Source organism: Colossoma macropomum, unplaced genomic scaffold (assembly GCF_904425465.1).
Source record: "Colossoma macropomum unplaced genomic scaffold, Colossoma_macropomum, whole genome shotgun sequence".
In the NCBI taxonomy this organism is placed as follows: Eukaryota; Metazoa; Chordata; class Actinopteri; order Characiformes; family Serrasalmidae; genus Colossoma; species Colossoma macropomum.
In genome coordinates this window covers 13,085,453-13,100,121 of record NW_023494788.1, presented here as the reverse complement: position 1 = coordinate 13,100,121, position 14,669 = coordinate 13,085,453, and the positions used below count along the sequence as shown (strand labels likewise).

The following is a 14,669-nucleotide window of genomic DNA, read 5'->3' as shown; positions in this document are numbered from 1 at the left end:
CAAGTAGACTTAAGGCGCGCGGCCAGGTCTCTCTCTCTCCGCTATCAGTGGCGGTGCAACAGATGAGAAGTTTTTTCACTCCCCTTTTCCAGCGGTTTGGCAGCCGTTATGCGCGAGCAGCGATGAAAGAAGCACAGCTGCACTTCTGTGAAGATAAAAAAACGGACTTATGGACGAAGGGCTGATGACCATTCGAGGCAGTGGTTTACTGAAGTAACCGAGACGCTAACGACAAATGCCATCTCCCATAATTCTGTGGCGAGCTTTAATTTTGCTGTTAACGCTCTGATTTTTTTAAAAATGTTTTTGAAAATTTATTTACATTTTATGACACAAAAGATATTTGTGAACTTCACTGTCGCTGTGCGTACCCGTGCGCTTCTGTATAAACACTGCATGTCAATTTTTCGTGGAGCAGTGTCACAATAAAAGCACCGCGCAGCGCTCGTGCTGCTCCAGAGCGCGTGTTTTGTGCGGGAGATGTGGCGCGCGGCGCGGCTGCAGCGTCTCGTGCCACTGAGCGACTCCGATGAGAGCGGCGCGGCGCCGGAGGCTCGAGCTCCCAGGCTGCACGCTCGCGCTCAATGCACGCGCGCCTCACTGCATGCCGGTGGCACGCGGGGCCGTGCCACTCCCCCCTGTCCCATGGCGCGGAGGACGCAGTGAGCATGGTGGAGGCGACGGACGGAGCTCTGAGGAACGCTTCCGCTGGAGAGGGGCGCAGCAAGAGCCTGCCTTTTCCCTGGGTGGTCACGCTACTGTCCAGCGTGCTCATCACCACCATCGTCGTGGACGTCCTGGGCAACCTGTTGGTCATCGTGTCGGTGTTCCGAAACAGAAAACTCAGGAAAGCAGGTAAATGGCGAGTGTGCGTTTTGCTTTGGGCCATTCTGGGTACTGTTTACTCCGCAGGGAGCTAAAGGTGGACTGCTGTGTGTCCACTGTTCTATAAACGCATGCACTGGTATGTAGTGTGCCCTCACTGTCTGTCATCTGGACACATCATAGAGCTTATGTATGAGTGCAGCACAATCTGACCTTTTCCCATCGAGGTTTGGGCATGAAGTGGTCGGGGTTTTGTTATCATGCCTGAACAGTTATGACTGACATTTGAAAGTTACAACCTGAGTGAAAGAGACGGAACGTAAACAGGTAACTTTCTGCACTTGTGTGTCAGGTCAGGTCTTCCTTTACAAGAGTGCTGTTTGAAAAGGCTGCCTTTATCTATGTAATATGTGATTACTCTATGAATGTAACATCCAAGTCCATGCATTTCTTTGGAAATATTTTGCCTGATGGTGAGGCTTTTAAAGGCAGTGTCCACTTTTGGTTATCTTTCAACAGAATTCAAAGCTCCTCTGCCACTGGTTTCTGAAGGTTTTAAAACTTGGGCATTGATGAAAATAAATGTGCCAAAAATGGTAACTTTCAGTTCCATAAAGAACATGGAAAAATATGCAGCTTTTAACCTTATAAAAGTACGTAACAGCGTTGAAATGCTGAATTAATTGAATTTCATCACAAATTATTTTTCTGTTAATGTTTCAAGTTTAATGAGCTCAAAATTTCAAGTTAACCAGGTTACTTGCTGTTTTTTTTTTAAGTGTAAAAGCTGCCTAATTTGTTTTACTGTGAACTTTTTAGTGGATGCTCAATTCTCAATTCTCAATTGAAACCTCTCAATTAAAAGGTCGTTTAAGGAACCAAAAGTGGTTCTTCTGTGGTATCGCTCCCACGGACACCTTAATTTTTAAGCCATTTTTTGAAATTTGCATATTGTTGCACTGCAAAAAACGTATCTCTGAAATGGTAACTTTACATGAGAAGGCAAACAGTTCTTTCAATGCAAGTTAATGTAAATTTGATTTAATTTTTTTACATTTCCACTGGCCCAATCATCCTGGAATTTTCACAAAATGTGGACTGTATTCAAATGATATGGTGTAATAAAGATAAAAAATGTCAATACATGTTTTCTTTTTATGACAGCGATGATGTGCAAAGAAGTTCTTTGGAAAGAGACAATATCATATTCCAGAACTGTTCTTCTCATAGAGGTGCTTTGGTCATATAAAACAGCAGCTCCTCCAGTTTCATCTCTTGCACTCACAAGATTCTGTTCAAGGATCAATACTGAGTACACTCCCTCCAAATATTCTTCTGAACAGAGATCAGATTTTCTGTTGTCAAGAGTCCAACTCATATAGATGGTATTGCAATCAGCACTGTTTGTTCTCACAACGTTCAAGTTCAGTCCCCCAATCAATGCAGTGCCCAAGCTATGTTTTTAATCCGAGTTGACCTTTAAAGCTATGTGAATGTACAGCAGAAAGTCATGGCCGATGCCTGCAGAAATGCTGCTCCTCAGACAGTGATTGATCATGTCTGAGATAGAACATAGGTCTACTTATTGGAACCATAATAATTACTAATGACCCTGGCAGGTGATAAGTTCAACACATTATAAGTTAATACATATTTCAGTGATGCATGTTTAATACCCATCACATTCAAGGTGACTTCATTTTTAATTTTACTGATCAGTTCCAGATTAAGGAAAAATGAAATAATGTGTCATTTAAGGCTGGGCAATAACATGATGTAATGATATACTATTATTCTTTTTTATTACAAAAATAGATTTGATTTCCAATTTCAAAGATATTACAACATATATTAATATTAACACATCTGCATCACATTATATTAATCCATAGTCTATTGCTATAACATTCAAGTTGAATGATGGCGAAACACGACCTATGTTGCAAAACAATGTGTGAAACTACCTGCAAAAGCAGGGCAAAAGCACTGCTTGACCTAAAAGTGTTACATATGGTTTAATCTCTGAGAATGAAACAGTGGAGGAGAAAGATGATTGGTCTATCCCTCCTGTCTCTGCATGATATAGCAGTTAGCTGTTAACACAGAGTGGAAGAGTTAAGCACTTAGAGTAGAGTACCATGTCTTTAGGAGATGCTTATGAGTATTAGGAGTATTCATTTTTCATTGTTAGGAAAAAAGCAAAAAAAAACATGTATTGACACAGAAAATTACACAGACAACTAAATATAAACTCTAATTTTTCTGTATTCATTTCCTTTATTGCAGCTTCCATTCTTTTTGGAAGACTTGCTTTCAGATTTTCAAAGAAATCTGCAGAATGTTTTTTCCACTCCCCCAAAGTCCAGTCTTAGAAGTTGGTTGTATTTTCTGCAGTCCATTGTTCTGAGAACACCAGCAGCTTCTTGGGTTGATTTGCAAAGAGCTTCTTGACAGCTTCAAACTCATGGTGTTGAGTTGTCTTCTCACAGTGGAAGGATGGACAGAAACATCCGTGGATTTTTTCAGATCTGAAGTAAGAGTGCAGCTTGATTTTCTCCTCTCTCTCAAAGATGAAAGCTTTAAGTGCTGTTTATCTGATGGTGACAGTTTTGGTCTTGCACTTTTTTAATATTGAACAATGTATTTTTTTTTAAATGCCATTTTGGAAACTCCTGTTTTTTCATTTATTTTCCTTTGACTCTCGCTGTCCTTATGCAAGTGGATTGTCATGTCTAATCTCCTGAGAAATATCTCCTGAAAAATGAATAACTTACTTAATGATCACTTTGACTGGAAATTAAATAAATGAAGGATGGTCTCTGACTTTTGCACTGGACTGTATTTTGTCAGAATATTTCAAAATTATTAAAAGAATATATTTCAGTATATTTCCAATGTAATACTTTTTGTATAAAAAGGTCTGTTTCCATATTCTGCCCTGTTAAAAGACATTACAAAGACATTCACATGATAATGTGAATTCTAACTGGCACACACTGAGTTCACAGAAAACTGTGAAAATGACGACTGGCCACATTGTCTAATGTGTGTCATGGCCACAAACTTGACTGACTCAATGTTTAGCACACAAAGACAGAGAAGATTTTTCCTATAATTATTAGCACTGATTCCTACGCAGGCCCCTTATTTCAGTCCAAATGACGCACAACTTCTGAATTTAATTTGTGGCCCAAAGTGAGAAAACCTGCTTAATGTGAGACGACATGAGCCCATTCATCAATTTCCTCCAGATCGATTTAACACAAATGGGTTTATCAATAAGTTTGCCCTTGTGTGGGTACATTAAGGGTACAGAAGAAGTCCACATGAATGTCTGTCTAATCTCTGTCAAAACTATGAACCTTACTTTATATCCTTCATTGGCTCATGATTAATACTAATGTCAACTACACCTTTCAGGCCAGAATTCACAAGGTCTTCTTGTCAAGGTTAAAGCTACACATTTACCAAGAGAGGATGAATGTTTCTGACTAAAACATGCATAGTCAAGAACATCTGCTTAATATTGCCCATCTCCAGACAAGCTAACTGTGAATTCACTGTAGAAAGAAGAATATTCCAACACAGAGCTCAGCCATAAGTCAGTGCTGGCACACTCGTAGAGCCAGAACTTCATGCCTTCATCATGCTAAAGTTGTGTTCCTTTAGAGCCTGTGCCAGGCCTAATTTACAACACTCGCAAAAAAAATTTCTGTCCCTGGCTCTTCAAAGATAAGTGCAGCCTTGCATATTCAGTGCCTTGCTGTTGATACCGGAGACGGTGAAGTCCATTCTCAGCCATACTATCTCTACTGTACAGCACTTCAACCATGGGCCTTCTCGTTTACTCATTCAGTTGACCTCAGGCGGTGCATTAATTCTATGAAAAATTCACACCATGGCTCAAAGATTTTCCCCAAGATGATTCTCCTTGTGTTCTATTTGAAAGCTACAGCACCTTCTCCCTTCTCTGCTGCCTGCCTTTTTACACCAAACGTGGTATGGACAAGTTGCATTATAGCATACATTCTGCTGTCCCGCTAATGCTGCTAATGTAGTACTAGATGAGCAAAGTAATGGCTAGCAGTGAATTAGTACTGAGCTAACAACAGCTAAGACAACCACTCTTGCACCTCATGAGGAGTATTTGTCAAGCTGTTCAGTGTTGTATGCGAACTAGCTAGCTAGCTTTCAGTGACCCAGCTAACTGATCAGACAAACGCACTGCACACGAAAGCACTGTTAACTTTGTTTGAATGCAAAGGGGACCTGCTGCAAGATGATCTTCCAGTTTCTTTTTGTATGTGCGCTAAGATCCCCCTCAGAGTACTGTGGCTATCATGTTAGCGATGTAGTCCACGTAGCAGTCCAGCAGGCTCATATTGAAGGATTAGCTGCTGCATGGCTGGGTGTGAAATGTGTGCTCAATAATTCTGGAAATTCAAAGCATCGCCTCCGGTCACACAGTTGGGCACCTGAGCCACAGCAACACTTTGTTTTCAGCAGGCAAGCAGAAGAAATACTAATCTAAGAGAGATGGGGGGAAATCACTTTGAAATTGAAAAAGTTCTAATTGAAACAGTTATTTTAACACACTGACATTTTATTTCTATCTAGGTGAGTGGGCTCAGCAAGAGCAAAGATTTTTAATTTCTGAAATTGAAACTCTGTGAGTGTACAGTACTGATTGCTAGAGCTTCCCTTAAGTGATTTTCCTGCAATTTTACATGCTTGTCAGTTGCTCACACGAGGCAGCCAAATCCCTTCTGGCTGAACAGGTGGGTTGTTCCTCTACTGTGTGCGTTGAAAGTATATCTGAACCTGTTCCTAAAAGCATCATTTCAGTACATAGCCCATGCAAAGTCTAATAACACAGAGACTTACTAATAGCCTTAAGCTTCCTTTCATCCTTTTCCAAGCAATCTTATTAATTTACAACTCCCAAAATCCCTCTGTTGATATGTATATCATATCAAACACAGCCTGCCTGTTCAGATTCTTTCTCTAGCAATTCAAAATGTATTAATTTTGTGATGTGTACATGATATAAATATGTGTATATTACAATATGTACATTACAAATGTACCACAGAAGTTAATGATAGAAGGTATACAGTATACAGCCTTCACAACCTTAGAGTGTCAGTAGCTGATTGAGGTCATTTGTATGATAATAATGAACTTCTTAATCACGCCTCACTCCACGAGATTTGATTCCAAGTAATTTTGGACCATTTCCATTCATGATGAAATGTCCACACTATAAAGGGCAGATGACATTTTCATATTATGTAAAACAACAGGAATAGCGTTATGAGGTTTTGATATGAAAAAGACAAAAAACAAAATGCCAAAAAAATAAAAATAAGGAGAATTAAAGAATATAAAAATACATGTTTTTAAATCTTGGGCTGGTGGCACTGAGAACAGTATGTAAAAGACAGAAGGAGCCCTTAATGATGTTTTGAGCCTTGTTTAGACGTGGTAGACATCTTCAGTGGGTGGAGGATCAGTCTGTGAGTTTCTGAGCAGTTCTGATAATTCTCTGTACAGCTTTGAGGTCCTGCGCTGTACTATCCACACTAAATAGTGGTGAAACCTGGTAGAATGCTATTGACAGTGGATTGTGTAAAACGCTCTTTAGTTTTAATGATAATGAAGTTGATGGTCCAGAAACCTAAAGTTGTCCACACCCTCCACAGGGGATGTAGACTTGCCCTAAAGTCCATAATATGTTCCTTGGTTTTACTGAATTTAAGAGCCATATTATTTTCTTGGCAGTGCACTCCAAGATCCCGTACCTCTTTGCTGTCGGCCATCTCATCTTCATCACATATCAAGCCAAGCATGGTGGTGTCATCTGCAAATTTAATTATGTAATTACTACTGTGTTTGGCTACACAATCATGAGCAACCAAAGAAGACAGTAGATGGTTTAAAAGCCCTGAGGTGAGCCAGTATTGAGAATTAATATAGTTGACAGAGCATCACCAACTACAATGTGAAACACAATAAAGACTGTTTATGTCGAGATATTCTCCGCAGTAAAAATATCTGTTATATATTTAAAATAAGCCAAAAAATTATACCTAGGTCCGTAAACAAATACTAAATTTTCAAATAACCTGAATTTTCTAACTTATCTGGCATAGCCTATTAAGCAAAATGGCCACATCTGAAACTATTACTAATTAACAGCAAACTATTATAGATATATTTCAAACAAAAAAAGATGAACTTATACAGTGTAAGATACAGTGTGAGTTATTGTTCTGTAGGTCAACTGGTAGTATGTTAAATTGCATATGCCTAATTACAAAGACAAATCACCAAATCAATGGGCCGATGATTGAAAAATACTTGTTTAAAATGTGGATATTCAAACAGCAAAAATGGTTAATGCCCATCCATGACCAGGATCCATACAGAATTGCTGTGTCTACACAACAAGGGTTTGTGTCTGTGCAGCAGGAGTGCAAAGATCACACTGGCTGAACTGGCATATACTGATATTGGCTAGTGTGTAATTTTGAATTGCAACCTATATGGCAAGCATTCAACATTCAAACGTTTAAGATTGTGTTGCATTTTCAATCTTTTTCATTCTTTCTTTTTTAGGGAATGCCTTTGTGGTGAGTTTGGCTGTAGCAGATCTAGTAGTGGCCATCTACCCTTACCCATTGGTCTTGACTGCTATCTTCAATGACGGTTGGATTGCAGGTAACATCCATTGCCAAATCAGTGGCTTCCTGATGGGGCTCAGTGTTATTGGCTCTATTTTCAACATCACGGGCATCGCTATCAACCGCTACTGTTACATCTGCCACAGCCTTAAGTACGACAAGCTCTTCTCCAGCAAGAACACTGTGTGCTACGTGATCCTGGTCTGGTCGCTAACCATCCTGGCCATCGTGCCCAACTGGTTCGTGGAGTCTCTGCAGTACGACCCACGGGTGTACTCGTGCACCTTTGCCCAGTCGGTCAGCTCGCTCTACACCATCACGGTGGTGGTGGTGCATTTCATCCTGCCCATCAGCATCGTCACTTACTGCTACCTGCGCATCTGGATCTTGGTCATCCAGGTGCGCAAGCGAGTCAAGCCCGACATCAGGCCTAAGATCAAGCCACACGACTTCCGTAACTTTCTGACCATGTTTGTGGTGTTCGTGCTGTTTGCCGTGTGCTGGGCGCCGCTAAACTTCATCGGCCTGGCAGTGGCCATCTACCCCAGACTGGGCCAGGCCATACCTGAATGGCTTTTTACAGCCAGCTACTTTATGGCTTACTTCAACAGCTGCCTAAATGCGGTTATCTATGGCGTCCTCAATCACAATTTTCGAAAGGAGTACAAAAGGATTGTGCTTGCTGTTTTCAAGTTCCATTGTTAAGGATTTTTTCAAAGAGGAGACGAGCACTGTGACTTAACTGGACAAAGAGAACACTATTCAAATAGACAGGCACTGACTGAAAGAGAAGTAATGGTGCAACTATTGACAGCGGTGTTTGGGATGGGTATGCCCATGTCAAATAACCCATTTTGCTGTTTGCTTTTTGTTACAAAAGACATGGACACATACAGTCTTGTGTTTGAGTGTGTTGCTTGTACATCCTTATGTTTGCACCGAGTGATTAATGTATGATTCAAAAACATATCTTTGGCAGATTGTTATGATAACCATCTAAATGTGCAAGAGAACTCATCCTTATGATCAATGCTGCTGGAACCTGAGGAAAAGGGCTGGGTATCGGCAAAACATTTAAAGATCAATACCAATACCAATACCTTGAGAACAATACCGATGTCTGAACGATACTTTTTTCAGTACCTTCTTTTAAATTACAAAGCAGGTGTGGCTTAAACAAGAAATTAGTGTAAAATGTTAGACATGAGCACATTAACTAAAGAGATTGAGGAGTTCACTTTACAGTAAGGCATTGTTCATAAGGCTACATGACACCTACAAAAGCTTATCATGACAACTGCCATAAACTTATATAAACATTTATAGTTTTTGTATATCTTTCTGACATAATGCTAATGATGTGACATGACATTTCACCACAGAAAATGTCAAGACACAACCTAATGTCTAAGGTCAATGTCACCTGATTTAGATGTGACGACTTCAAAGCTGGCAAATGCATCCTTTACTTGATGCCTACTGGAATAAGTGTTTTATGTCAGTTGTCATAAAATGCTTATGTAGGTATCAGGTAGCCTTATTAACACTACCCTGCAGTAAAGTGTCAGAAGATCCATGGTGTGTCAAATGTCTATACAGATCTTTTGTTTTTCTTTTTGCATATTATTTACCACAACCCAACTGTTGAAAACATATTCTGTTTTTAGTGATGTAATCATAAGATTGTGAAAGCTAACAACTTTGGAAAACAACTGTGTCCGTCTTAAATAATTGCAATCAGCTCAAATAATTGTGATCGGCTCAAAAACTGCGAACAAGTGGCTATGTAATAATTGTGACAGGCCCAGTTACCAAGAACATGCTTACAGAATGTAATTGAATGACATTTGAGCACTCGTTTTAAATGCACATAACCAAATGGCAAAAATGGTTAAAACGCCTAGCCCTATGCAGAATCCAGTCACATACAGAGTTGCAGAAACCCAAAGCCCATAGTGTGATGACCAGTTGCTGCATCTATGCAAAAAGCGTATTCAGCAGAGGTTTTGAATTGAAGACCATATATTCTAAGTATCTGCCCTGGGCAAACCCCACTCTTAGATTTGTCTAAAACTTTGATTGGGCCTATTTTGTAGTATTTGCTATACTGGTATATACTGGTTAGTGTGCCATTTGAATTGCAACCTAAAGGGAAAACATTCAACAGTCTGTGATTCAAAAGACTGTGATGAATTTTTAGTTGTTTTCTTTCTTTCTTTTACAGAAAATACCTTTGTGGTGAGTTTGACTGTAGCAGATCTAGTAGTGGCCATCTGCCCTTTCCCACTGGTTTTGACCACTGTCTTCAGTGCACTGCACTGAATATATTTACTGAGTATATTTATTCATTGAAAGGGACCGCAGAGCAACCAAGAAAGCGCTGATGTTAATAACATGCTTGCAAAATGTAATTTAGAAAGCCAATCACAGCTTGCTTACTGACCCAGTCATGTCGATAAGACTGGCTACTAAATTTGGTGTTCTGTAAAATGGAATTCTTTTCAGTTGTCAGTAGTATTGAAATAATCTGGTTAAGCGCTTTAAAAATAAAGTATTGAATTTTGATACCCGGCCCTAGACAGAAACAGCAGCTGGCTCTTTTTGTTTCTGCCTGTTTCTGTTAGTGTGTTTCTGTTAGTGTCACAAATAGACGGCTCGTACATGTGGGATTTTATCAGTGGAGTCAGAGTGGGGCACAGAAGCAATTTTCTAAACTGAGAGTGGCTTGAAACAAATTATCGATCCGCAATTTTCCAAATGACTCTTGAGATGATATGTTTACTCATAAATGGTTTGATCCTATTTGAGGATGATCTCTTAGATCAGTTCAAGGAGTAATCATCTTCATTTTTGCCTGATTTTAACCCCTCCAAGCACACACTGAAATTCCATGCATATTATCATTAAATATGCATACGTAGGCCAGTACCTAAGTGTACAATGTAATATAAAAGACATATACACAGTATATTGGAACATGTTTTCCACTTTGCACTATTTTCAACTAAGCAATTTAAAATATTTAATGTAAATAAATCAAAACGGATATAACGTATTAACTCTGAGAACATATTTTCTTGAATGAACCTTGTAAAACACTGTAATACCTCAGTTGAATATATGATTGTATGCTTTACTGATGAAAACCTTTCATATACATTTAAGTATAATCATAATTTGTTCTTAAAGGAAGTAATGGCAGGAATGCATATCAGAGCCCACAGGCAAAATGCCCATTTAACCATCTTCCCATAAAACCACTAGAATGAAGCTAGCTGAATAAGAAACATTATCTAACAAGAATGTTCTGTTTGTTGAAAGGCGCAAGGAATGTTTAATTATTTTGTGTGTTTGCTTGTGTGCCTAACCCCTACATGCATAAAAGAACTGTGTGAGTGTCTGTGAGCGAGAGAGCCATGGATGTATTTAAAAGAACATAAAAGCGCTACTCCACCCTCCACTCTTTGCACATTTCAGGATGGTTAAGTGTTTATGAACAATCATATTTTTTTAAATGTAGATAATGCCATGACCAGAGGTCGAACTCGAGTGTTACATCTATAAAATGTTGTCTTAATAAAGATCGATCACTGTGCTTCTCCTCTTGTACTGCTGCAATGTTCATATTTACTCAAAAATGTGAAATGTTTGCCATGTAGGTGCATTTATTTCACCACTTTACCTGAATCTATAAAGGACAAAAATTTTGGTAAATGATTGCTGTGAAAACTTACTTTCTACCACTTTCTTGACCAATAGGGGCCATAAACATCACCAGCTGTTTGCTATCTTAAAAACCAGATTGCATCAATACCATTTTTTTTTTCAGATCAAGTATGACTGTGAGTACATGTTTTTAGTACTCCCCAGTACTGATACCAGGGTTGTAGCACCAAATGTTGGGGCCCTGGCACAGTAGTGTGCCCAGGCCCCCTCCCAAAAAAATGGTGTACTTCATTATGAGGCTGTTTGGTTTGCATTTAAGGGTAAAACAGCTAAAAATCAATAAGTTAAGTTGCGCTTTCACTGTAAAAAAGTGGTATCAGTGACACTCAGAGATGAGCAGCGGTGCGACTGTGGGCGTGGCAAAGCAAGCTATCAGAGCGATGCGAAGAAGTTTAGCCAGATGTTTATGAAGAGCCTGGCCTCTTCCTTTTCCCCCAGTTACATCAAAAACATGACTGCAAAATACCAGAGGGCGCCTGCAAGCAAGCCTCAGTGAATGGGGGTGAATGAAGCTAAATGGCTAAAAATGAAAAGTTAAAATCGTTTCTAATCACTTGCCCAGAATTTTCCTTTAATTTAAAAAAGTAGAAGGATGTATTCCACTAAAAACGCAAAGAAACACCTGTATGTTCTCTTGCTCGATCGAGAGGGCCCTCCACTGTTTGAGAAACCTGGAAGAATTCTCCTTTCTAAAAAAAAAGATGTTCTCAATTCCCAGTTGAAAACGCTGCACTGACCTTAGTTCCAATTAATAGATACCATAATTAATTACCTACTTAGAATTACGTAGTTGTTGGTGTAAATGAGTGCAAAGTACTTTTACAGTTAAATAATTAAAATCTAGCTTATTTTAAATGAAGTGCATTATAGCTGTAAGTAAAGTATGTTTCGTAGTTTTGATCCCAGGCTCCTCATCTGTGTCTTTCAGCAACACTCTAGCACGGTGACAGCAGTAATCACATCCGAAGCTAATCTGAGGAGCTAACATTTTGAGTTTTACGTTTTGTTGGAGTCTTTTTGGCTGACCGAGCTGTAGCTGATTGTCCTCTAAAGCCAGACATACACTGTGTGAATTTAGAGATTTTTTTTTTTTTTAGTGAGTCACACTGTAGGACTAACTACATTTGAGGAGACCATCATGTACAGACAAGGCCTATGATTTAAATGCTCACACTGTATGAAAACACTCCATTCGACTGAAATGCCAAGTGAAACGCAGCCCCTATAGACAGCTCTGCCTACGGACAATTATGAATAAATCTGTTTCATTCAAAACAGCATGCTATGCACCTGCATAACGAGTGAACACACTCAGAAACTCAGTTACAGCAGCTTTGCTAACTTGTACCACACTGTGCACTAAAACTAAAACCAGGCAGTGATATACAAGAGTAGGAAAATACAAGACTCTCAACATCCTATTTTACAAAGATAATAAAAAAAAATCAATAAATCAACATTTATACTTTGCAATTCCATTCAGTCAAACAGAGTAAAGTCGACACATAGAGACTTCACCTCAAATGTGGAGTTTTTGCCTCCGTTTTGCTGGCCTACATTCCTCCACCTGCATTAGGGAAGTGATTGTGATTGTGTTTGTGTGTTTTTAAAAATGAGCTAAAATGGCACAGCGTATTCCTGGAAGTAATTAGCCAAGGCAGAACATTTCAAGTGACCAACAACTTTGTGTCCAACTATGGCGTCAGCAACACTACTCTGTGCGAGCAGACCCTCGTTCACCGCCAGCTTGAGTTGTTTGTTTATTAGCGTACACTCAACTAGGTATCAGCTGGTATCTGATGTTAGTATTGTGTATTTTTTATGATTTTTTTAAGAATTGGTATCGTTGCATCTCTTTGGTGTCAAATGCTATTTAAAGAAAAATGCTAGAAATCAGTCAGTAAACTTGTGACTGTTTTGACAGAAACAATTGCAAAGGAATTTTGAAGTTTGCCTGCGGCAATTCTCTCGTAACATTGCCCCGGGTCATCGTTATCCTTTCAGAGCAGGTGAAGCACATAGAAAAGCAAATTTCTGACATGGAACTTTTCAGGTCAGTGGAGAATGGCTTGGGTGGCAGATTTATGCCTCAGGAAAGGTGCACACACTTCATCCAGATGCTGGGGTTATTGCAAAGAGACTGTTAATGCTGATCACACACAGCAAGCCATCTTTAGGCTAATGCAGTTAACACACACACAGTGAACAGGCATCAACAATTCTCTTAAAGTGATAGTTTGGGGAAAATAAAACGTAATTTACACAACGGTTGATAATTGAGGCCCAATATTACCTATAAAAATACTGTTACCTATAAAAATGGGTAAACTCCATAGTAAATGCCACGTGCTTCCTCTGAGACACATGTTGCCAGACACCACATCTTTTCAAACTGCCACTAACACTTCATTGCAGAGCTCAACACGCTTGGATATAGATGACAGTAGGTCATACAGTGTCAGAGGCCACATGCAACATAAACAAGTATATTAGAGATTACTTGACAGCTTGACATGGTTTGAGGCAAATGTGTAATGATTTAGACATGCAGCTTGCGTGACTCATTTTCATTCACTGATATAATCTTGCATTACTTGTTAGCTACAGTAGCTTTATAACTGTAGTATAAAACTAAAGAAGTTTCATACACTATACATGTCAAGCTTTATATACTATATAATATATTTGGTGGAAAATCATGTGAATTTGATGTCTAGCAAGACTATCGCTTTAACTAAAAATCAGGGCTTGGTATCACCAAAGCACTGCAGCACGAAGCCCTCAGCATCGCTTTTCTATCAAATAATTTTCTATCACAGAACGAAGGATGGTTGCAGGTGCAAAGCTTTTGGGGAATGCAGCCAAGACTGGCACACTAGTGACCAACCAAATGGCCCTGTTGCTGCAGAATCATTCTTTGACTACCGTTATAAGGCCTTGTCACTTGTCCAGGTAAATTTAACACATCAGCTAACACAATGGTTAGGATATCAGGAGTGCTTAGATGCAGTGACAACACCTAACAGGTTTTATTTCTAAATTACAGTAAACATAAGCATTATGTAAGTATGGGTTACTGTTCATTCTGCATTAGAGGGGAGCAGTGCTGTGTATGCTACGTAAATGACATCTGGTCAGTTTTCTAGTGGAGTAGAAGAAACATGATAAAGACAGGAGTTCAGGCAATTCCTGGTGTTTTGGTTGTTGTCACAGCTAAGGATTTTCTTTATACTGTGGTATCTGCCACATGGTCCATGTTTCAAGAGGAGTTAAAAGGGGCATGGCATGCAAAGCTTGACCTTCCCTGTTATTCAGATGCCTTTTCTGTTTTGTTCAGTAAAAGAGCATTTCCCTTGAGCAGAAAAATGGCATTCCCTGGTCTGAAGGAAAAACAGCTGAAACTGTAACAGACATTATAACTGTAAGGTTGACAAA

General features: G+C 39.3%; 1 protein-coding gene across 1 annotated transcript; it reads left to right on the top strand.

Annotated features, from left to right (window-relative positions):
• The first annotated feature begins 606 nt into the window (after positions 1-606).
• Positions 607-8,213, top strand: mtnr1al (melatonin receptor type 1A like). Its single transcript, XM_036567823.1, has 2 exons — positions 607-855; positions 7,444-8,213. Exons 1-2 carry the CDS (start codon positions 669-671, stop codon positions 8,211-8,213), a joined length of 957 nt encoding a protein of 318 aa, XP_036423716.1. The 5' UTR covers positions 607-668.
• Positions 8,214-14,669: the final 6,456 nt, after the last annotated feature.